Source organism: Nannobrachium achirus, assembly GCF_963921795.1.
Source record: "Nannobrachium achirus genome assembly, chromosome: 11".
In the NCBI taxonomy this organism is placed as follows: domain Eukaryota; kingdom Metazoa; phylum Chordata; class Actinopteri; order Myctophiformes; family Myctophidae; genus Nannobrachium; species Nannobrachium achirus.
The window spans coordinates 61,030,775-61,054,679 of record NC_137820.1 but is presented as its reverse complement, the minus strand read 5'-3'; the positions used below and the strand labels follow the sequence as shown (position 1 = coordinate 61,054,679).

Sequence of the window (23,905 nt, the reverse complement as noted above, 5' to 3'; positions counted from 1 at the left end):
AGTGCCAAGCAGGGAGTCATTGGGTCCCATTGCTATAGTCTTTGTTATGACCTGGCAGAACTAACTAACTGAACTAGCCAATCAACCCTAAATTAGAATGCCATGTTGAGGATCCTCTCTAGACAGAGAGCCCCTCCAAAATAATGTATGCCACCCATGGGAAAAGTTATCCACATGCTGCAGAAAGACGATTTCCCCCCAACAGCTTCCCTCGGGTCCTGATGGCTTCCATTTATGACTTACAGTCCTGGATAGCCTGGCACAGGGACAGGGACGTGCAGAGAATGTTAGAGAGGCAGGGGCTGACATTTCTAAAAGGACCTTTTGGTGAAAATATCGAAATAGCAGACCTCCAAGCTCTCAACGCGTCACAGCGCGACACGTTGTGAGCTTGGAGTTCGGCTATTTTCGGTACTTGATACCACACTGAACTAAGCATAATCAAGTCAATACTGGAGATGTGGCGTAACAGCATTGATTTCTACACAGAGAGGGTAATTCTTTCAACATAAGATGCTGCATTCAAGTTCAGGAGAGTTTTTTGGACGAGGCAATTCTCTTGAATGCTTCAGTCAGGTATGGCATCATGGAAAGGGGGCATTTGCATTTCTTTCACCATAGTGAAAACTGCATTCATGGTCTGGAGAGGATGGATAAAAGGGCAGGGGCTGAAGCCCCCTTTGTGGTCTATGTGTGCATGTTGACTGGCACATACATGCACTCAACTGAATACCGCTTTCTAGTTTGTGATTCATAGACTTACAGTATAAGACTTGAGAAACTGAGGTCACAGGCCTGCATTTTAGCACATGAGCTCAAACAGCGCCGTTTTCTACTTCATGGGATGCCATCTGTGAAATCTCTGAGTGGGAAACAGCTGTACATCTATCAGCTGAATCGCGCCCTGGGCAGTCCACGGTCCACGGTCCATGGCCTCTGAAATTAACTAATTTTAGCTTGGATGGTTCAGATGAGTATCTATGTGTGGTGCCAACACCCAGAGGGGGTAAACATCCCATCTCACACTTTCCTTCCAAGAAATTCTAACATAATTAACAAATTGTCGTGACTTGCCTACAACTTTAGTAGTCTGCCAGCAAGGAAATGGCCAAACATGTCTTTATGAATCTGATTTATCTGTGATTCTGCATGCAGATTCATTCTTATTAGGCCTACTGATGCACAGTTTGAAAGCTTCTCCAGAATATACGGATTTCCTTCACTATAGAGTGCATGTGCTCTACAGACAAGCACATACCTGTTCACTAATTCACAGCATAACTTATACTCTGCATGCACATACAGTATGCATCTTTACAGTGGTGCAATGGTGATTCAATGTTTGGGGGGTCGCGAACGTCGCTCAACACCTACTATACAGGTCTATTAATATGCATATAGGCTCTTTTCTTTGTTAAAACAGTTGTCGAGGTGTGAACTTCCGGGGGTGCGAGACCCCGGCTCAGAAAAGATATGGGTCGTAGGAGGCGCGCGACCCAAGACTACTGCAACACTGCATATTTAATAAGCTTAGATTGAACATGTACACATAGATATACACACACACACACACACACACGCATGGACACACCTGTGTGTGTGTGTGTGTGTGTGTGTGTGTGTGTGTGTGTGTGTGTGTGTGTGTGTGTGTGTGTACGTGTGTGTGTGTGTGTGTGTGTGTGTGTGTGTGTGTGTGTGTGTGTGTGTGTGTGTGTGTGTGTGTGTGTGTGTGTGTGTGTGTGTGTGTGTGTGTGTGTGTGTGTGTGGGGGGGGTGTGTGTGTGTGTGTGTGTGTGTGTGTGAGCGGGCATATACAAGAGGAGAGAGGATGCAAAACTTTTTATTTTTGAAATATGTGTATTTTGGACACTAATTGGTGTGCACATTAGAAGAGCAACAGATGACAGCCTGAGGTTTTTCCCTTCATCCTCCTCTCTTCTCATAGTCTGGCTGTTTATTCTAAGCTTAATGTTTGCAGTTGCATAGAAGCTCCCACTTTATTGCATAATTGCCTACATGTTATAGACATAACATCATGGTAAATACTAGGTTACTATAATTGCATTGCAATTAATTTATAATTTGCAATATTTTGTGAATTCATAATCTCAGATCCACCTCTGTGTCAATGTGATGTCATCATCATTATGACAGAGATCCTTATGGAAGCCATGGACTGTAATTATTAGACTCTGTCTTGTTTATAAGCATGACAGTGTCCCACCTCCTTACTTTCCTGAGTGATACTGTATACCCGACCTACAGGACTTAGGGCTTTGCACACATGGTGAGATTTTCAACCATTGTGTTTTTTTCCGTTTGCTGCATGATTAAAACGCATTGGATTTGGTGTGCAAGGCTGTGCGGAATCCACACTGCGGATCAGAAAAGGAGTCATAAAAGGAGTCAATGAGTTTTTACCGCATGCGACAAGACGCACAAATCGAACTGGGTTCAATCGGGAAAAAACGCACTGCAGCAGCCACCTGCCCGCATGGCAAATTCTGAGCTGGTGTGCATGAGGTCATAGAGAATCATTGTTTTCTTTAAAAAAATGTAATCGTCCGTTTTTTCCGTGCGAAAAAAACACGTCTGTGTGCAAAGCCCTTAAAAGAATCATACAATTGTTGTGCCAGTTTAACCACAAAACATTTAAAAATGTGACACATTGTGATCTTTTTTCATTCTTTTTAGTTTTTGGGTACTGTATTTCGTTAGTTGGGCCACAGACAGAGTCTATGCTATTTGGGGATCCTTAGCAGCGTCAGAAACGTTTGTGAACCCCCCTTGATCTACCCATTTCTATTTCCCAATGTTTTGATGAAAACTTCCAGAGATGACACAGTATAGGCCCTTTTCCACCGGCAGCGATAACGATGACGATAGCCATAAAATATCACAGCGATAATTATGCCTTCACATTGATGTCCGATAAAGTTATTGGACATCAATGTGAAGAGGCGCCAATTAACAGCCGCTCGTGCAGAGCGCACCTCGAGACCCAGTTCCATATCACTGTGATCTTAACCACATCGTTGTTGATCCTAACGATGTAGTTGTCGGCTATCGTTGTCTTTATCGGTGTTGGGTGGATGCTGCCGATCCACTTCAATTGAAAACCCACTTTTTAAAATCGTTATCGTCATCGTTATCGCTGCCGGTGGAAAAGAGCCTTAAGAGTTTGTAGTGTATATCAGACACAGCGGGGGAGACGGTGTCAGATGATACCATGCATAACAACAACAACTGCTCCAATGTCATTACCTACAATAAACTGGGCTGATAGCCAGGTCAGAGGATAAATGCAGAGGCAGACGGGTGGTAAAACTGGTATTACTTCAAATGAGGGAAGAGCGGAGAGAAGGTGAGACGGGAAGGTGGACTCACAGATAAACAGGGAGGTCTGGCCACACCAGAGATGGGAGGAAAATACATTTATTGTACTTAAATACTGTATTACGCTTTTTGTGGTAATTTTTGAATAGAAACACATATATGAAGCTTATTTTTTATAAAATATTTTCAAAACATTATTTTTATTTTAGCATCTGTTTTTCAAGAAAAAGTTGACTATAGCACCTTTAAGTGCAATTTTGAGGTATTTGTACTTTACGTCCAATTTCCAATATTTTTACTTCTACTCCACTACATCTGGGATCCAAATGTTGTACTTACTTTTACTCCACTACATTTATTTGAAAACTTTAGTTACTAGTTAATTTGCAGATATCAATTATAATATTATAAAACATACATAAACCACTTGAGCCGTAATTGTACACCTTGGCTATTTGAAAATAGCCAATCTACAAGCTCACAACGCGTCGCGATGCGACACGTTGTGAGCTTATAGATCTGCTATTTTCAAACACATTTTGATGCCAACACTTTCATACTTTTACGCAAGTACATTTTGAATTCGACTGGAGGAAAGGAATACAGGCAGAGAGAGAACGTCATTTAGGAACGACATGCAGGTATTTTTAGAGAGCTGGTGAACAGGGTGACAGCTACTCTAGACAGGTTGACATACGGAGAAAGAGGAAGACAAACTGTCAAAAGAAAAGGGGGGAAAACAGGCAAAAAGGCTTAGGGAAAGGTGGCATGGATGGACAAAGGAACTAGATAGTGATGTGCCAAACACGCAGACAAGGTTGACAATGGAATCTGCCAGTGTATAATATAACTAATGGACAAATCTGTTTCTGCTCTCTCTCTCTCTCTCTCTCTCTCTCTCTCTCTCTCTCTCTCTCTCTCTCTCTCTCTCTCTCTCTCTCTCTCTCTCTCAACAGCTCTGGAATACCATAATCTCAACACGTCATCAGCAACCAAGCACTACTGGGTGATCACAGGTACTGTAGGCTACCGTAATGCATACAGACGCGCACGCAAACACACACACACACGCACGCACGCACGCACGCACGCACGCACGCACGCACGCACGCACGCACGCACGCACGCACGCATGCACACACACGCACACTAGGGCATTAACGACTTGTGATTTTTGCAAGTCGACTAGACTTAGTAAAAAGTTGACTTGAAGTCGACTTTATCGTTTGATGACGTAATCACATCACACACGACCCCCCAGTTATTTTGGGGGGTCCCCAGATGATTAACTTAATGTGAAACATTGTTTTCTCTCTCAACAGTAAACAAACCAACATAAAGTTCAAGTGTATAGACTAGAGGGTATCTTCACATTTCTAAAGTGCTAATTTAAGGACTTTTTTAATACCTCTAAAATGACAAATTAAACATTGGCCAAATTGTCAAATGTATAGAGGCAGAAATTGTAAAATAGCAGATCTACATGCTCACAACGCCTCGCATCGCGAGGCGTGGTGAGCATGTAGATCTGCTATTTTCACAATAGAAAGTTTTTTTTTTCAACTTCGACTTTCCACTTTCTCTAGTGGGAGTCGACTTGTGTAATGAAGTCGACTGAGTCGACTTGTCGACTTTTTCGTTAATGCCCAACACACACACACACTCACACACACACACACCTGCATTGTTGGGTAATCTTGTATTGATTGGACTAAACAGCAGTTAGTTAAACATCTTGGCGCTCGATCGGTTCTCAGTGTTCTGCAACTCAGCAGAACGGAAGTCACTTTTCTGTGCCACATTTTATTTATTTTCATTCCTCTGCTCATCTCTCTCTCTTCTCCTCTCCATCACTGTCCCCCCCGCTCTGTATGTGTGAGTGGAGCTGCTCTGTTCCCTGGAAAACCTATTGATGTATAATTCACATCTTCCTGACTGGAGCAGAGCGAGAGATCACTTCAAATCACATCAAGCTTGGCTGTGAATAAATCGTTTCCCATTGTATGCATGTGTGTGTGTGTGTGTGTGTGTGTGTGTGTGTGTGTGTGTGTGTGTGTGTGTGTGTGTGTGTGTGTGTGCATGCGCGCGTGCGTGCGTGCAGTCAGCGCATTGCGCAGGCTGATCTCTGCTCTCCAGCATATTCCTCTGCGAAAAAGAACTCGAAACGACCAAGTTCGATTTCTTCATTTTGTCCAAATCTGCTCATACTAACATGACATTTAGACAAAAATGTCATCTGACCATCTCATTTGTTTGTGAGCACCCCGTGTTAAATCGGTATAATAAACAACACAACAAAGAATTCTGCATTAAAAGAATTTAGGTTTTAGGCGTTTCTAATGTGATGCTGTCTCTCTGTCTCTCTCTTTCACCTTAACCTCCTCTCCTCTCCTCACCCATCCACCCACTCTCTCTCTCTCTCTCTCTCTCTCTCTCTCTCTCTCTCTCTCTCTCTCTCTCTCTCTCTCTCCCTCCTCACCTCTCCACCTCCATCGTCCTGTCCTGCACACATGTGTTCTCTTATCCCACACACTCTTTCCAAACGCGTCTCCTGCTCTTGTATCCTCTCACCCTCTCTCTCCCATGCCTCCTAACAGTGCTCCAGGATGTGGACAGCGCCGCCCTGGAGGCCAACTACCAGAGCTTTGCCAGCCTGATGGAGCAGCGGCTGGCCGAGCTGTTCCTGGTGGCGGGAAGGCAGGGCTCCCGGGCTGCACGCTCCAGGAGAGCCACCACTGTAGGGAGCTACACCGTCCAGGTACACTCCGCTACAGCAGTGGTTCTCAAACTTTTGCAGAGGCTTAGGGGTTAAGTTGTTAAATTATCACTGAGGATTTTTCTGTGTGTCTGTGGTGGTAATTGTGGGCCTGTGTGTGCGTGCGTCCGTGACACCAACTCAATCTGGTTACCTGCTTCACTGAGTTCTTTATTGTGAAAGTGAAACCAAGGACTGACTCCTGGCGTTTTCTTTTCTTCTTCTTCCCTTCATGTTCTCATAGCAAGTCACAGATGGCCAGTTTTACGTCTGGAGAAAGAGAGAGGGGAGAGGGGGAGAGAAAGACAGACAGACAGACAGACAGACAGACAGACAGACAGACAGACAGACAGACAGACAGACAGACAGACAGACAGACAGACAGAGACAGACAGACAGACAGACAGGGGGCTGGTGTGGGATAGAGGATGACATTTGACAGGAATTCCCGTGGGTCCCGTGGGATTCCCACAGGACAGGAGTCAAATTTGTATTAATGCTGTGATCGGGACGGGACAGGAATGATAATCACCAGGAGTGGGTAGGAGTGGGAATCATTCCAAACCAGTTCATCAAACCATTCGAACTGCAAACATTATAAAATCATACATTATATAATAATAAACATGATATCAAATATAATATGGATCAAAATGGAAAAACATCTGCGCGATATATATATATATATTTTTTTTTTTCTCTTCTTTTTTTTCCGGGAGCGGGAGGTGAACGGGAGTGATTTTGACCAGGAGTGGGATGGGACCAGGAGTCGTTGTACAGGAGTGGGACGGGACAGGATTTTTTCTGCAGGAGTGAGACGTGACAGGAGTGGAAATCCACTCCTGTGTCATCCTCTAGTGGGAGAGGCCCTCCAGGCACTTAATACACACATCCTCCTGTTTTATGACTAAATCAAATGGCCAGACTTGATTAAACCGTGTGATGTCTCATTCAGTCAAGATGGGAAAAGAAAATCTGTTTGATATACGATGACGGGAAATTGAGATTTCAGATGAGTCATCTTCATGCTGAAGTGTCTTCTCTTGCAGTGGTTGGTTCATGATGAATAAAGCTGTGCTTCCCAACGCGCGGCCTGGGGACCCCCACTGGGCCTCGAGGGGGTTCCACCTAAATGGTTGATCGTTGGGAACCAATTAGACCCTACCGCCTGTAACTCTGCGAGCTTGTAGATCTGCTATTTTTGAAAAATTGTGAAAATCTTGTCTTTGAATATTTCAAATCCTTCTAAGGTTTTTTTGAAAAAAACTATGTTTCTATGTCAGTGGTGGTCAAACCTTTTCACATGAAGGACCCCCAAAATGATATGTATTTGGCCACGGACCCCCATCTCAAAATATTTAGTTCCAGGGACGCCCCCAGATGCAAAATTTGAGTTACAAATGTTCGCTTAACCGTAGGCCCAAAAATAGAAATACTTGAAATAAAAAATTTAAATAAATCAAAAAAAAAAAAAGATGGTGTTGTAGGAGTCCTAATAAGAGGAAAATGTAATGTTTAAAAAAAAATGTTTTTGTAAGGTTTTATAGCCATAAATCATAAATCATGCCCTAATTTACATATGGGGGATATTTTTCACAATAATAACATATGTACATGTTCTAGACATTCTAATGACAGGCATTTTACTTATGTTTTTGTGAGGAATAGCTTCCATGAAAAAGTGAGATGTTGTTCGTCAAAACTCTGGAATGTCAGCGGGTGTGGCGGGTGTGAATATCAGCCTCTGTGGGGGGTATTTATATACAAATATTGTGGCCAATGGCATTGTAATACTAAACAATAGAATCCAATGGTGATGTTTAGGTGGTAGGGGGAGCTAAAATAAAATAATTTAAACCTTTTTTTGGATAAAATACAAACGTTGTAATATTACAACAGTGGGCCTTAGAGGGTTAAAAAATACACATATTCAAAGATTTGCGCACATTTTCACGACTTTTCAAAAATAGCAGATCTACAAGCTCGCAGCGCGGCACTCGGTGCCGCGCTGTGAGCTTGTATATCTGCTATTTCTCAATAGCTAAAGTATAAAATAATTCCAGGCCCCTCCACCTTGGGCCCTAGTAACCCACTAACCCAGTTCCACTTTTCCCCCCCTTGTGACGCCCCTGCTCCTGCCCTCTAGATGGTGAGCATGCGGCGGCTGCCTGGCCCCAGGAAGCCAGCAGAGATGACCTACTACGCCCAGCTGAACGGGTCGCCCGTCACTGGCACCACGGCAGCCAAGACCCTGAGCACCCTGGACTCGCAGACCATGGCACTGACACTGGGCTACTTTGTTCAAGTGCAAGCTGAACGTAAGCTAATTTATACTTCATTGAGAACTCTAACACATGCACGCACACACACACACACACACACACACACACACACACACACACACACACACACACACACACACACACACACACACACACACACACACACACACACACACACACACACAGGTTTGCAAGCCTACCTTGTGGGGACATTACACATAGTCTACTATATTTGTGGGGACATTCCATTCATTTTCTGTGGCCTTACCCTAACCTCTATCCCTAAACCTAACCCCTAACCCTAACCCTAACCCTAACCCTAACCCTAACCCTAACCCTTAACCTAACCCCTAAACCTAACCCTATACCTTGTGGGACACTAAAATCTGTCCCCACAAGGTTTTTTTCTCCGATTGTACTATCTTTGTCCCCACAAAGTAGTAATTCCCTGTCCACACACACACACACACACACACACACACACACACACACACACACACACACACACACACACACACACACACACACACACACACACACACACCTACACACACACACACACACACACACACACAGAGACACTTTTAGTACATACTGTATGTATTCCCATTGCAGCACAGCCTCCTGAACCATTGCAGTCTGATTCAGAACCACTAGGTGTTCGACTGTGTTCGGTTATGTAAGCCCCATTATCATCAACATTGTCCAGCCTAGATGAAGGTCATAGACAGTTAGACACGCCACGGACATGTGCATTGTCAGCACCAAATTCAGAACGGTAATAGACAGTTCAGTTGTGTGTGTGTGTGTGTGTGTGTGTGTGTGTGTGTGTGTGTGTGTGTGTGTGCGTGTGTGTGTGTGTGTGTGTGTGTGTGTGTGTGTGTGTGTGTGTGTGTGTGTGTGTGTGTGAGTGTACCAGAAACCACACACACTTTCACTTTCCCTGCACTGGAAATTCATATATAATCTCTGAAATGATTCCCTGAATACTTTCTCCATAGTTGTCCAACCAAAACCAATGTGTAAATGATGGCCCATTAAAGCGAACCATTAAATAGAATAAATAGCCTTAGGTCATGTGTACAGTAGGTCTATACTGTAGCAGCAGTCACAACAATAGTTGGGGCGAATCCGAAATTTCCGTGACCGTGAGAGTATAGGTCAGTCTCTCAGTGGTTTTGTCAACTATGAAGGTTAAATAACAAATTGAGCTCCCATGACCCTCGCAAAATGTGAGCAAAATGTTTGACAGCCGCTGAAAGTCTGCGTCTCATCCACTTTCTATACACTATACTATAAAGGAAATCAGACTATGGTTTAGTGATGAGTCATCACTTTTCACAGTCTTTTGGGGTCCGTTTTTAGCCCAAGGAATGTTTTTCGTGCAAAACAAATGCTTGCAATGGATTCAGAATAATTTAAAACCCCTGGTTTGACCCCTCACATGCCACTTAAAGCAGATTTTTTGGGGGGTATTTTTTTTCCTTCATAGTATTGTGTATAGAAAGTGGATGAGACCCTGAGCGGCTGTCAAACATTTTGCGAGGGGCCTGGGAGCTCAATTTGTTATTTAACCTTCATAGTTGACAAAACCACTGAGAAACGGACCTATACTCTCACGGTCACGGAAATATCCGATTCGCCCCAACTATAAACCAAGGACAGCAAACGTCACTCCATGCATCGATTGGGGAATGGTTCAGCACCACTGCTGGGGGACAGCGACAGGCAATGTGCTCTGTGATCCAGCACCATGTAATGCCTTTTTTACACAGCGATAAGATACACAAGAGAGCAAAGTACTGTGAAAATCTCACCAAATACAGATTTGACAAAGTCTAAATATCAAAAGACAAAGTAGATACCGAGACCCACAACATTACATGGCATACACCAAGATAAAGCAGACACGGCTGTACGGTACATCCCACTGGGATGCGGCTCAAGTTATGGACATGATGAAATTATGTAATTGTTGATGTTAGTGTTTCTCCAATCTGCCTACATTTGCTGGTTGTCCTAAGATATCTGCACTGCTGTGTTCCACCTACATTACATTGTTAAATCCTGCAGTGTTAATTTATCTCTGAGAGGGAACAAATGGAACCAACATAAATCTCTGCGGTAAACAAACATTCTAGCTCTCTAGGTCGTCCTCAGGCTTTCATCCTTCCATCGTCGCACAAATCAAGATAAACCAGTTCTAGTGGTTGCCCTAAGATATCTGCATTCTGCACCATCAATTCCTGGGACTGCTTTGTTCGCACCTACTGCACAATACATTGTCAGGGGCAGTGACAGACACAGCTCATAACCTGATAACATAAGCAGCACACCGATTATACACAAGCTCAGTTCGACTATAGGATATAATGCAATACAGCGATATGTTACTTCCAGGAGAGGAGATAGAGAGAGACCGACTGGAGAATTGGAGAAAGACAGGAGACTGCGAGAGAGAGAGAGAGAGACACGAGAGCTACTGCAATGTTCCATTATTTATTTGGTCTTTTATGTGTGTTGGCCCAACCATTCCAAACAGACATTTCTAGTGAAGCTTACCCCAACCTGCCCAGCCTGCAAGTCAACCTGTGGGTCAACCCGTACAACTAGTAGTGAGAACTTGCAACCACTGCAGATGCGCTAATTAAATTGTATTAACATCCACATTATGTTAACACATTGCTTAAAATAATGTTTTATATATTAAACGCTAATGCCCTCAACCAGACCAGAGCGCAAATTCATCAGAGGTTAAAACAGATTCATACAATGGTTTTACCTGCTAAACTCAAGTGTAACGGACTTGGCTTACTGTGGCATTCTCTACAGCATTTGGGATTTTACATAAATCTCCATGAATTTCCATAATGCGTCTTGCATTTCATGCAATCCTCATGATAAATGCAATGCAAATGCTCATTCAGATGCAGGAACGCAAGGATCTCTGATAGATGTTTGGTTCAATATTGTAATTTTAATAATTTGGTGAAAGTCAGCACATTATCTGCTTCAACCGTGGAAACATGAATTATGATTGTTTTCAAGAGAATGTTGTGGGTGATCTGTTCGAAATCTACCGCTAGATAGCAAACAAGGTGTGAAATTCCATCCAAACCGGCTTTGAAGAAAGATGAATTAAGCCCTGTTTTCAAGAATAGTTTAATTTTGTCAAACGTGTTCAAAAAATGGAAACAGCCGGTTTACAAACTGTAACTTGTTGCAGCAGAGTGAGTTTTTACACTACTGTATGACAGTGGTTCTCAACCTGTGGGTCAGGGCCCCCAGGGGGGTCCCCAAATTATTTTGGGGGGTCCCCAGATTATCAACTTGATGTGCAACATTGTTTTCTCACTCAACAGTAAACAAACTAACATAAGGTTTAAGTGTATAGGAGGTATCTGCACATTTCTAACGTGACAATTTAAGGATTTTTTAATGCCTCTAAAATTAAAATCAAACATTTGCCAAATTGTGAAAATAGCAGATCTACATGCTCACAACGCTGTGAGGCGTTGTGAGCATGTAGATATGCTATTTTGACAATAGAACCGTGTTATACTCAATTTTATGTCTCAACTCTTAGTGCTCGTCAGGATGGGGATCCCTAATCTGAGTTCCCACTTCCCAGATGTCCTTTTTTTGGGGGTCCCCAGTTAGAATATGATTATTTTGGGGGTCCAATGCTGTATTCTACCTCGTTCTCTGCCTGCCTCCTTGTGATTTTGTGAACACTTGCGGGTCACTCGAGGCTAAATGGTTTTGTAATGATTCCAAACACATTACGCAATACAATTAACTGTGTGTGTGTGTGTGTGCGTGTGTGTGTGTGCGTGTGTGCATGTGTGCGTGTTTGTAGCGGTGGTAAAGATGCCCCCAAGCAACTTGTGGATCATGGCGGTGCTCACTCCTGTCGTCTTACTCTTGGTGGTCATCGCCATGGTTGCCTTCATCTTGTGCAAGCGGAACCGCGTCATCTTCAAAACCAGCGCCTTCAGGAGCTTCAAGGCTCGCTCCAAGGTAAGACCAGGTCATGTTTGGTTGTTTAATCAAACCTTATTTGTTCACACTGAAAAATAGCAATCTAATAAGATGACTCCAGTCGTCGATGTGGTCTTCTTCTTCTTCTTCTTCCTCTTCTTCTTCTTCTAATGCTAACAATATTACTACTTATTGGTTACTTGACAGGTTCTAGAGCATGGGTCTTCAACAGGGGGTCCGGGACCCCTAGGGGGTCCTCAGAGTTACTGCAGGGGGTCCTCCAAATCTTTGAGTGATAGAAAGTTTTTTTTCCAATTTTTTCTATATTATATAATATATCCATATTGAACTTCCGTGAGCCAAAAATAGCAGATCTATAAGCTCACAACGCCTAGCACTGCGAGGCGTTGTGAGCTTATAGATCGGCTACTTTTGGCAAAGAGCTTTGGTGTAGCGGGGAAAAGAGAAGACTAAGTACAGAGTGAAAGGTCAAGTTTATTAAGTATTGACGGTTCAAGTGGTTAAATATCTGAAAACACAAATGTATACATGAATACAAAATACACTGATGATTTTGTTGTCAAACGATGAAACTAACCGGTATACTGTATGGAATCTATAAACAGGTTGTGGGGGTCCCCTCTTCATCTCTCTCTGAACTAAGGGGTCCTGAAAACGTTGAAGACCCCTGTTCTAGAGGCTATAGAGCCCAACTAACATGTGCCACTCATCACACATTAAGCCTAGCATGTGAAGTTCTTTGTTCAGGTCAGGACAGAACTAAGCCCATCTGTTTGGCCATGAGCCATTTGTTTTCACTCTTGACCAAATGTCTATTGTGACTGCTAATCATGCATACAGTAAAGACCAGTTGGGCAAGAGGAAATAGGGCTCAGTGTGCTGGAAATGAACCCGAGACAACACAACATTTTTACATATTTTAACTGTAAATGGAGTGTTCACTCAAAAGTCACACGGTTGAGGTTCAGATACAGTTTTTTTTTTACGTTCGGTTCATCTGACCATAAAGCATACAGTGTAGATCTATTCGTGGGTTTCATTTGTAGTCCTATACTAGCCATGTTGGTCCTCAATATGGCCATGTAGGACTACAAATGAAACCCATGAATATCGCCTTAACACACCGAACGCAGTAAAAAACTGAGTCATTTAAATATATATATTCTATTATTTTCTGTTCTATTCTATTAACCCCCCCACTCGCCATGTGCCTCTGACTTTCTCCTTTTTAGACATCATATCGAAGGGAGGGCAGTTACCACCACCAGGTATTCACCAAGTGACTCATTAGGAATACTGACGGACGGACGGACGGACGGACGGACGGACAGACAGACAGGCTGATGCACTATACTGACTTGATAGTGTAAACAGCTGACTGATATATTGACTGGTTAACTGGCAGTCTGGCTGGCTATGCTGCTTATACTGTAGTTGTTGCCGGGCAAATGTGTGCATGTGGTGTTACCGTGCTGTGGAAATGACATTTTCATTGGATGAGGGGGATAAATAGGAAGGGGGGGGGTCAACATGCAAGAAGAAGAGTTGAAACTGTATAATATTGATCAACACTTGGATAATAACCTAATGATCTAATGTCCTGTGTTTCAACTTAGCCCAAAGCATTTTTCTACCACTTTTTGTGGTCACATGTTCAGATACTGGATTCTGATTGGTTTAAAACAGTGGTAAATCAGTCAACGACCTTGGGTTGGCTCATGGACCCCACCCACTGTTGTGTTGCAGTTGTATAACAAAATAACCTTGCAAGTTACAACTGTGTTTTCTGTCATTTATATGGTAGAAGTGGTAGAAAAGCAATTTACCATTCGAGGGTCGTGGGTTGTTGGCTAATTTTTCCACAACCCTGAAACAGTGGTAAATCAGCCAACAACCCACTCCCTCTCATGGTTAATGGCTTACTTCTTCCAGTACAATCTGAATGGTTAATCGTTAACCTAAAAAGACTCCCCCTCCTCCTGCCAATTCCCCATTCTCTCCATCCTCCATGTCTCTCGAAGCCCTATCATATCGTCGTTGTCGGGTGGAAACCTTGTATCTCCAAGTTTCAAATTTGTACGTTCTTTCGCAAAGTAAAGCCCTGCTTCATCACACAAGGCCGTCACACAAAAGTAGTGAAAACAGCCGATCTGATATGCCGGTCTGGCCTCCCACAGTGGCCCAGTAGTGTTCTCTTAAAGCCTTATGTTACACCACAATCCTCTACAATCCTTTCATGACATTCTCTACTGGATCCTGCCTTCTAGATTATCACAGCTAGAGCAGTGGTCACAGACAGCAGACACAAGACAGTTACAAACCATTAAAATTCCTGCAAAAGCTTGTCCCTTGTTTGGCTCCCGCTGCCACAGTGAAGCGTGTCAACTGATTTGCGGTTATTTCTGTCTCGTCTGGTCTAGTCTCGTTTTCCAACCCCTTGACAGGCATAAGCCAACAGAGCTAAGCAGGGGCGTCACACCAAATGCTGGGCCCTGGGTACAAGGATTCACTGCGGGCCCCCCATGAATGTTAACTATTGAAAAATAGCAGATATACAAGCTCACAGCGAGCTTGTATATCTGCTATTTTAGAAAAATCGTGAAAATGTGTGCAAGAAAGCTATGTTTCTATGTCAGTGGTGCTCAAACTTTTTCATGTGAAGGACCCCCAAAATGATATGTATTTGGCCACGGACCCCCATCTCAAAATATTTAGTTCCAGGGACCCCCCAGAAGTTAAAAATACATATATTCAAAGATTTTCACACATTTTCACGACTTTTCAAAAATAGCAGATCTACAAGCTTGTATATCTGCTATTTTTCAATAGCTAAAGTTACTAGGGCCCCTCCACCTTGGGCCCTAGTAACTCAGTCCGACTTTCCCCCCCCCTTGTGACGCCCCTGGAGCTAAGCATGGAGGGAGGGAGGGATGGATGGATGGAGATGGATAGGGCTAGCATTTTAATTGGGCAATGGAACCAATGGAACACATTGACCAAGACTCATTCATACCCGCACACTGGAGCTGATGTGTTTATTTATGTGTGTGTGGGTGCATTTGTATTGCATTGCGTATCGTCGCTGCCAAGTGGAAACCTTATGTATGTCCAAAACTGGAATAATGAGTACTTTTACTTTTGGTACTCTAAATACATTTTGATACCACTACTTTTGGACTTTTACTCAAATCAATTTTGTATAACAGACTTTTACTTGTAACAGAGTACTTCGACATTTCATTATTGATACTTTTACTTTTACCACCACTGGTACTATCAATGAAGGCATAAAAAGCCTCAAAATAAATCTTAAAAAATTAATAAATGGAGATAGAGTACAAGGTTTCTGCCCGACAGCGACAATATGCTTGTGTGTTTCACTGTGTTCTTGTATATTGCTCTGCGCTCTGCTCTTGTGTTCGCCCCTTACGGTATTTAGACGCACAATTACCAAGCTCCACGGTCTTGTTTGCTCTCGAAGCCGTATGTAAACATTATGATACTTGCGCTGTGTTTCTGTAGACAGGACATCAAATATTTAAAGTGAGGGTTCTAAAAATTCTGAAGTAGTACTAGTGCCGTAAGGCTGCACCCTCTGTTTATGTCTTATATTTATCCTGTCCCAATACAAGGCTGAGCCGCTGAGGCAGCCATGGAGAAATATGAGATGAATATTTTCCCATTATTATTTGATTTTGCACTGTAGCGGCATAAGCAGATGCTTGTGGCAATCTGACAAAGACAATTGTTGAGTTAGGTCATTTAAACCATTTAGAACGGGTTAGAACACTGTATTGTGTATCATTATTTTATGTTTTAACTATTGCTGCGAGCTTGTAGATCTGCTATTTTTGAAAAATTGTGGAAATTAGAATTTCAACCAGATTCTATAAGTGTCTTTTGAATCTTTCTAAGGTTTTTTGAAAAACCTATGTTTCTGTGTCAGCAATCTGGCCGGCCATCGTCAAAGAAAAGGTCCTTTTCACTTGACTGGAGCTCAGTTAGTCTGTTCTTGAGAAACTACTATGTCAGTGGTTCTCAAACCTTTTCACGTGAAGGACCCCCAGAATGATATTTATTTGGCCACGGACCCCCATCTCAAAATATTTAGTTCCAGGGACCACCCAGAAGCAAAATTTGAGTTACAAATGTTCGCTTTGAAAACACATATATTCAAAGATTTGCACACATTTTCACGACTTTTTCAAAAATAGCAGATCTACAAGCTCGCAGCGCGGCACTCGGTGCCACGCTGTGAGCTTGTATATCTGCTATTTTTCACTGGTTAAAGCATTCAATAATTTTAGGCCTAAATGTCTTAAACTGTTGGTTAAATTGTGCAGGCTTCCTGTGCGGTATGTGTGTGTGTGTGTGTGTGTGTGTGCGTGCGTGCGTTGGTGTGCGCATGTTTATGCGATCTGCTGCTCCCAGCCCACTCAGCTATCAGTCATCATGTAAGACAACCGTAAGCTGCAAATCGATATAATGGTTTAAATTAGCTTTGTAATGTGTGTTTAAGCTTTACCCACATGAACCCTAGCGTCCATGTTCTGAGCATGACATAATAGGCAAACATTCAGCAAAAAATAGGAGATCCTAGAAGCTCAAATCATGGGTTAGTGAGCTTGTACAGTACATGTCCTAATTTCAGCAAAGGTGTTTGGTGTTGAGGAGAAAAGGAGCGTGCCAAGTACAGGTCCCTGGGGGATTCTGGGTTTACGTGGTTAACCCATTTAGGCCTAGAATTATTGAATGCTTTAACCAGTGAAAAATAGCAGATATACAAGCTCACAGCGTGGCACCGAGTGCCGCGCTGCGAGCTTGTAGATCTGCTATTTTTGAAAAAGTCGTGAAAATGTGTGCAAATCTTTGAATATGTGTGTTTTCAAAGCGAACGATTGTAACTCAAATTTTGCTTCTGGGTGGTCCCTGGAAATAAATATTTTGAGATGGGGGTCCGTGGCCAAATACCTATCATTTTGGGGGTCCTTCACATGAAAAAGTATGAGAACCACTGACATAGTAGTCTCTCAAGAACAGACTAACTGAGCTCCATTTAAGTGAAAAGGACCTTTTCTTTGATGATGGGTTAAACCATAGAGTTGAAAATAGAGTTAAACACTCCTTCTCACTTTACCGCTAATGTAGACACACTGACAGGGTTGTGCATGTTACTTTTAAAAAGTAATCCCCTACAGTTGCAAGTTACTTGCTAAAAATTGTAGCAGTAACGTTAGCCGATTACCACAATTTGAAAAGTAACTACTAGTTACTTTCAGTTACTTTTGGATTACTTTTTAGGCAATTAGGTAATTAAATAAAACAAGTTTTACCATTGAAGAATATTGAGCCTATGAAATTAAGAAAAGGACAACAGAATTTTACTTAAGCGCAATGGCAGCACTTCACACTGATTCGACTTGATTATTTTATTGGTTGGCGTTATTATAACTTATTTGTAAAATTGATGAGGGCAAGGAGAGAATGTAATATTAACCCCCATCATTCAGATCCGTTACTGTAATCCAGATTACACATTTTAAAATGTAACCGTTACTCCGTAATCCGTTACTTCTCAACCCTGTACACTGAGTTGGAAGACTTGAATACTGAATATCATCCTTGTCGGGTGGAAACCTTGTATGTCCAAAACCTTCCTTTTTTGATTATTATTTTGAAAATGATTTAAAATAGTGAAAATAGCAGATCTACAAGCACACAATGCCTCGCATCGCAAGGCGTTGTGCTCTTGTAGATCTGCTATATTCACTACTTTTGTGCAACACTTTTGTATGATGAAGCAGGGCTTTACGTTACGAAAAAACATTACACATTTGAAACTTGGAGATTCGAGGTTTCTGCCCGACAGTGACGTTATGCTTCCAAATGTTTTCTTTTTTTTCTTTTTTTTAGTTGATATTTATATTTGTCTTTTCCTTGAACGTATAAAAAATTATTTGATAGCTATACCTTTCTCAAATAATTGAAATACCAATATAAATGGTCTACATCTTTTCTTTAAGATATGTTTTGGGGGCTTTTATGCCTTTATTGATTGCGACCGAAGGTCGCATATACTCTGAAGAATCGTGTCGCTTGAGTGTCCTTCCTTCCTTCCTTCCTTCCTTCCGTATCCTCGTGACCGTCCTTCCGTATCCTCTGTGATGTCAGTGTGATGTCAGCGAGTTGTGACATCACTTCCTGTACAGGGCGGCTACACGAAATGTGGATAACACTAGTTAGTCCAGTAGTCCAGTCCAGTCCATCATGTCATATGGGACTACCGTCATAGACAGTAGCCATTGTTAATCCGGAGACCGGAGTCAATGGCTGACTGTCTGTACAGGAAGTGATGTCACATGACATACTTTTTATGCCCATATATGAGTCCTAACATGGAGATGTGGATAACACTATATATGGAGATAGTCTAGTCCAATATGTCATATGGAACTACCGTCATAGACACAGCCATTGACTCCGGCCTAACAATGGCTACTGTCTATGACGGCAGTCCCATTATGACATGATGGACTGGACTATCTCCATATATAGTGTTCTCCACATTTCCATTTTTAGGCCCCATCGCTCACACCCTCGATGGGGTTGGCGATAGGGCCTTTCTGTGTGGAGTTTGCATGTTTCCCCGTGTCTCCTAGGGTTGATACTCTCACAAAAACATGAACAAACTCCCCCCAGAATGATAACAACTAGAATCGTCAGAGAAACACTGTGGTTGGCCAGATAGTCAAGAATTGGCGCGACCTCGCCCTTTAGGGCGAGGTCGCATGTCACCCTGAGGTGTCTTACTAGTAGGACAGTAGACTGACAGGAAACAGGGAGAGAGATGGCAGCAAAGGTAATCAGGATGCACTGTACGTTCTCCTATTCACACACACACACACACACACACACACACACACACACACACACACACACACACACACACACACACACACACACACACACACACACACACACACACACTATATATATATTTACATCACTTGTGGGGACATTACATAGACTTCCATTCATTTTTATGCAAGTCCTGTGGCCTTACCCTAACCTCTATCCCTAAACCTAACCCCTAACCCTAACCATTGTGGGGACCTACTATTTTGTCTCCACACTGTCAGAGGTCCCCTGCAGGTGACTGTGTGAACATGCTTTTAGTCCCCATAAGTATAGCTAGACACAGACAGACAGACACACACACACACACACACACACACACACACACACACACACACACACACACACACACACACACACACACACACACACACACACACACACACACACACACACACACACACACACGCATACACCGACAGTGGAGGAAACCATGCAAGGCACCAACCTGCCCATGGAAAGATGCTTTGACACCCAGCCAGGAGGAACTGGGAACATTCCCATTCCAAGACAGCCGCTCTATACCTCCATATAGTCCTTGCCAACCCAGTAGTTCTGGTTTGTGTACATTTAAATGACTCTAGATATTTTACATTTTACTGCAACATGCCTCCGCCAGCCTGCTGTAAAGGTTCCAGTTCGGCAACATGTGCATGCTGTAGCGTTTTTATTCATTGCATCTGTGCATTCAAATATAACGGCCCTCTGGGACAGTCATAACGCAGCAGACTTCTATGGAGTGCTTCTGCATTTCTCTCTCCCTGCCAGAGCTGCATTTAATCAATATGGCCACTGGGGGAATTGAGCACATCTCGTCCATCTGCCTTGCCTCATGAAGCTGCTGCAGGCTGTTGCTACGAGTTAAAATTAGATGAGCGATGAAGACTTACTTTGATGGCATAAACAAACAAAAAAATGTTAACTTAATTTAATTTGCCATTGCACGAGGGCCTCCGTTACTAGCAGTCACTTCATACGTGTATGCTAGGGGTGTAACGATATGTTTTAACCCTTTCCAAGCCACGGGGAGCCCCTTAACTCATTCGTAGTTTACGGCCGAGGAGCCCGAAGATTTTTCTATGTCTTTCACTGCTGGCTTCTCCTACCTGTTAACGCGGGCGCTCATCCAATTCCCATCGTGCGCGATCGGACACTGCTATGCATCGTGTGTTCGCGTATTCCATCAGCTTCTCAAATCCGTTGAAATTTTGAAAATTGATCAATCCGTTCTCCATCTGTAAGCCGTGGTGTTTATACAGAAAGCTAACGGGCCAAAATAGAGGACGGACCATCCGCTTCCGGTTTAGGGTCTCAATGTTAAGTGGTCCGCTCAATAATGTGTCCGTGTAGAAACCGATCACGGAGCATTAGTTCCGGCCTATTTTAGTTCCGCTTCGATAAAACATTTTTTTTTAATTAAGTTTATTAAATCTTCGGGTTCCTCGGGCATGGCAGGGAAGGGGGTACAAAGGGGTATTTTTTTGGCAGCATATGAGTTAATATTAAAACCGGAATATACCGGACATCTGAGCAAGGAGTCTCAGCCGCGCCGTCTTTTTCCGGACTAGGTCATTAAAAATGAAATAAATGATTTTTATCCAAAAATCGGCGATCGTCTAACCTTCCCTAGTCACCGCTCGTCCATCGATAGCTCATGGCTGCTCTGACATGAAGCAGAGGTGACGTCATTGCCTTTCCTTCTTCATGCTTCCTTGACACCGTCTGTTTACTGTCTGGAGGATAATATTAGCATACTGTAGCTGGAGTGCTAAGGGCTAAGCTAGCCAAAATGGTCACATCGACTGTTCAGTCATTCTTGGATTATATGCATGGATTATTATGCGCACAGATCGCGCACGCGAAACGCACGGGGAGATCGATGCTCGGGCAAAACTACCACTCTATCCCAACGGAGATCCAGATAATCACGGTGAGCTAATGACCTGGGGGAGAAAAAAAAGAAGAAAAAAACAACGGTACGGTCCAAGAAGGAGTGGTGGTGGGCTCATGTTTATAAACATAATATTATGTCTCAGATCACAATACAATAATAGAAATGTCACGGCTAATCTACCAACAACCATTCTATTTTGGCTGGCAAACTGTTAACAGCGATACGATATGCATCATGATACATGGTTAATAACGATACGATACATGGACGATATTGGTTCATTCATGGCAATACGATACGATACAATTTAATGATTTAAAATCGATATACTAACTATTTTGCAAAGAAATGAAATCTGTGTAAAACGTGTAAAAATCTATTATTATGGAAGTAAACGCTGTGATTATCTAGCTTATACATGGGCAAACAATATGGGGTCTTCAACGTTTTCAGGCCGGGGACCCCCAAACTGATGGGGAGATGGAGCAGGGACCCCCTACCACCTCGAAGGGTGGGGGGTCGGGGCTACGACATATTTTTTATTTTAAACATGTACAAGTTACAGCGAGCAGGGTGGGCCGTACCACTACCATTTCTAAACATACTACTTATTAACTGAGAACCAATGTCAATAATATCAACAATCTGTCAATTGCATAGTAATCATGTATTCAAGCTATTCAAAATGGATAGAATCGTGATTTATTTTTTTACATAAATGTGAACAAAAAAAACATTTTTTGATTTTTTTTTTTTTTTTTTTTAACCAATAATTTCGCAGACCCCCTGCAGTACCTCCGCGGACCCCCTGTTGAAGACCCCTGTAGTAGATCATTGCAAATTAAAATCGATTTTTCGATTCAGTTACTATATCGTTACACCCCTAGTGTATATGCCTCCATCAGTAAATGGATGTTTGGACGGCCGCTATCCGTCTCTGACAGAATGATGAGAGAGAGAGCAAAGAGCTTATGCTGTTCAATGGCCCTGGCCTGCCTGCACCGAAGCCTTCATCAAGCAGAGCTGCTGCTCACGCAAAGATGAAAGATGACGCTTTATTAATTCCATACTGTGGCAGCGGACAGAGAGATAAAACGAAGAGGTAGGGAGGGAGAGAGAAGGAGAACATGGGGGAGATAGAAAGGTCGTAAGGGAAAGAGGGGGAGCGAGAAAAGGCAGAGGAATGGAGACTGAGAGAGAGAAGAGATGAGAGTCTGTGAGCCAGGCTCGGCGCCATGGGGGTGCCAGAGGGGGCCTTTCACCCTCAGTTGCAAATCCTGCCCCCTCAGTTTAAGTTTTATACCGTCATTGTTGGGCAGAAACCTTGTATCTCCGAGTTTCAGATTTCTACGTTTTATCGTAAAATAAAGCCCTGCTTTATCTTCCAAGACTATAGCACAAAACTAGTGAAAATAGCAGATCTACACGCACACACACCGCCTCGCGGTGCGAGGGGTTGTGTCCTTGTAGATCTGCTATTTTCACTAGTTTAAATAATTTTTAAAATGACAAATACAAAACCAAGGGTACTGGACATAGAAGGTTTCCACTCGACAACAACAAAATATATATTGTTTTAATATATAAAAATGAGATGTGCCCCCTCACCATTTTCAACTGCCCCCTCAGTCATATCATCCTGCAGCCGAGCCTGCTGTGAGCGAGTGAGAGAGAGAGAGAGAGAGAGAGAGAGAGAGAGAGAGAGAGAGAGAGAGAGCGAGAGAGAGAGAGAGAGAGAGAGAGAGAGAGTTTGACCGTTGTGACACATCAAAGCCAGCATTCAAGGTTACACACCCCTCAGTGCTGTCATCTGAGGATTCATCCTGCCCTTTGCACGCAGGATCGCCTGCCATGCATCTACAGCATTATAGCCCCTGACTACATCACTATCCATTATGAAATGACGAGCCACTGCTTTCCATTTAAAATGAAACCCCTGCACATTTAATGTTTGCTGCTCCTCAATAATCTATACACCTATAATCCATACTGGTGGTGGCACGGGATATATTTGGAACAGTGCTTTTAACACACTCTCTCTCTCTCTCTCTCTCTCTATCGTGCCCTGTCACATGGCCACACACACGCACACTCCCTCTCAACCTGTGAACTGTATAAATCCAGTCACATATTCTCCATGTATCTTTAATACAACTGTCATTTTGTCTTCACGCGCAGCGTCTGTGTGTCGAGGCAACTGTACGTCTCATGCACAATTTACAACTTAGCAGATGCTCTTATATGCAGTGAGAGACTTACAAATGCCAAATCAGAATAAATGTCTCGAGCCCTAGTCAGCAAACTGCAGAGTAAAACAATTACATAGAGCGCAGACAAAACAATTAAATGCTCCAAAGAAACCAGGACAACCTAGCATCTGTCGAAAGAATGCTATCCAAATATCATTTCTATACAAATGTTATTCTTAGCAAGTGTAGTCAAGCAAAAACAAATCGAAATAACAAAAGATATGAACAAGTAACTGAAATCTGTGTGTATGCGTGCGTGCGTGCGTGCGTGCGTGCGTCTGTGTGTGTGTGTGTGTGTGTGTGTGTGTGTGTGAGAGAGAGACAGCATGAGCACATTTCAGTGTATCTTTCACTGACCTATAGCTATAAAAGCCATGTGTGCCGGAGCCTGCGGACAGTCCGGTGCACGGTGCATGTGTCACATCCTAGATTCAGCTGTCTGCCCACACTGCCTATCCTCACATGCACCCTGG

General features: G+C 42.9%; 1 protein-coding gene across 1 annotated transcript in view; it reads left to right on the top strand.

Moving 5' to 3' along the window:
- LOC308294503 (UPF0606 protein KIAA1549L-like) overlaps nucleotides 1-23,905 on the top strand; it is a gene marked incomplete at both ends in the record, with an annotated part of 143,320 nt that overhangs the window by 82,345 nt on the left and 37,070 nt on the right. Inside the window, 5 exons of the mRNA XM_080737237.1 lie at nucleotides 4,292-4,351; nucleotides 5,933-6,093; nucleotides 8,237-8,408; nucleotides 12,232-12,392; nucleotides 13,607-13,642. Coding sequence (XP_080593363.1) covers nucleotides 4,292-4,351; nucleotides 5,933-6,093; nucleotides 8,237-8,408; nucleotides 12,232-12,392; nucleotides 13,607-13,642 — 590 coding nt within the window. The remainder of the gene's footprint in view (nucleotides 1-4,291; nucleotides 4,352-5,932; nucleotides 6,094-8,236; nucleotides 8,409-12,231; nucleotides 12,393-13,606; nucleotides 13,643-23,905) is intronic.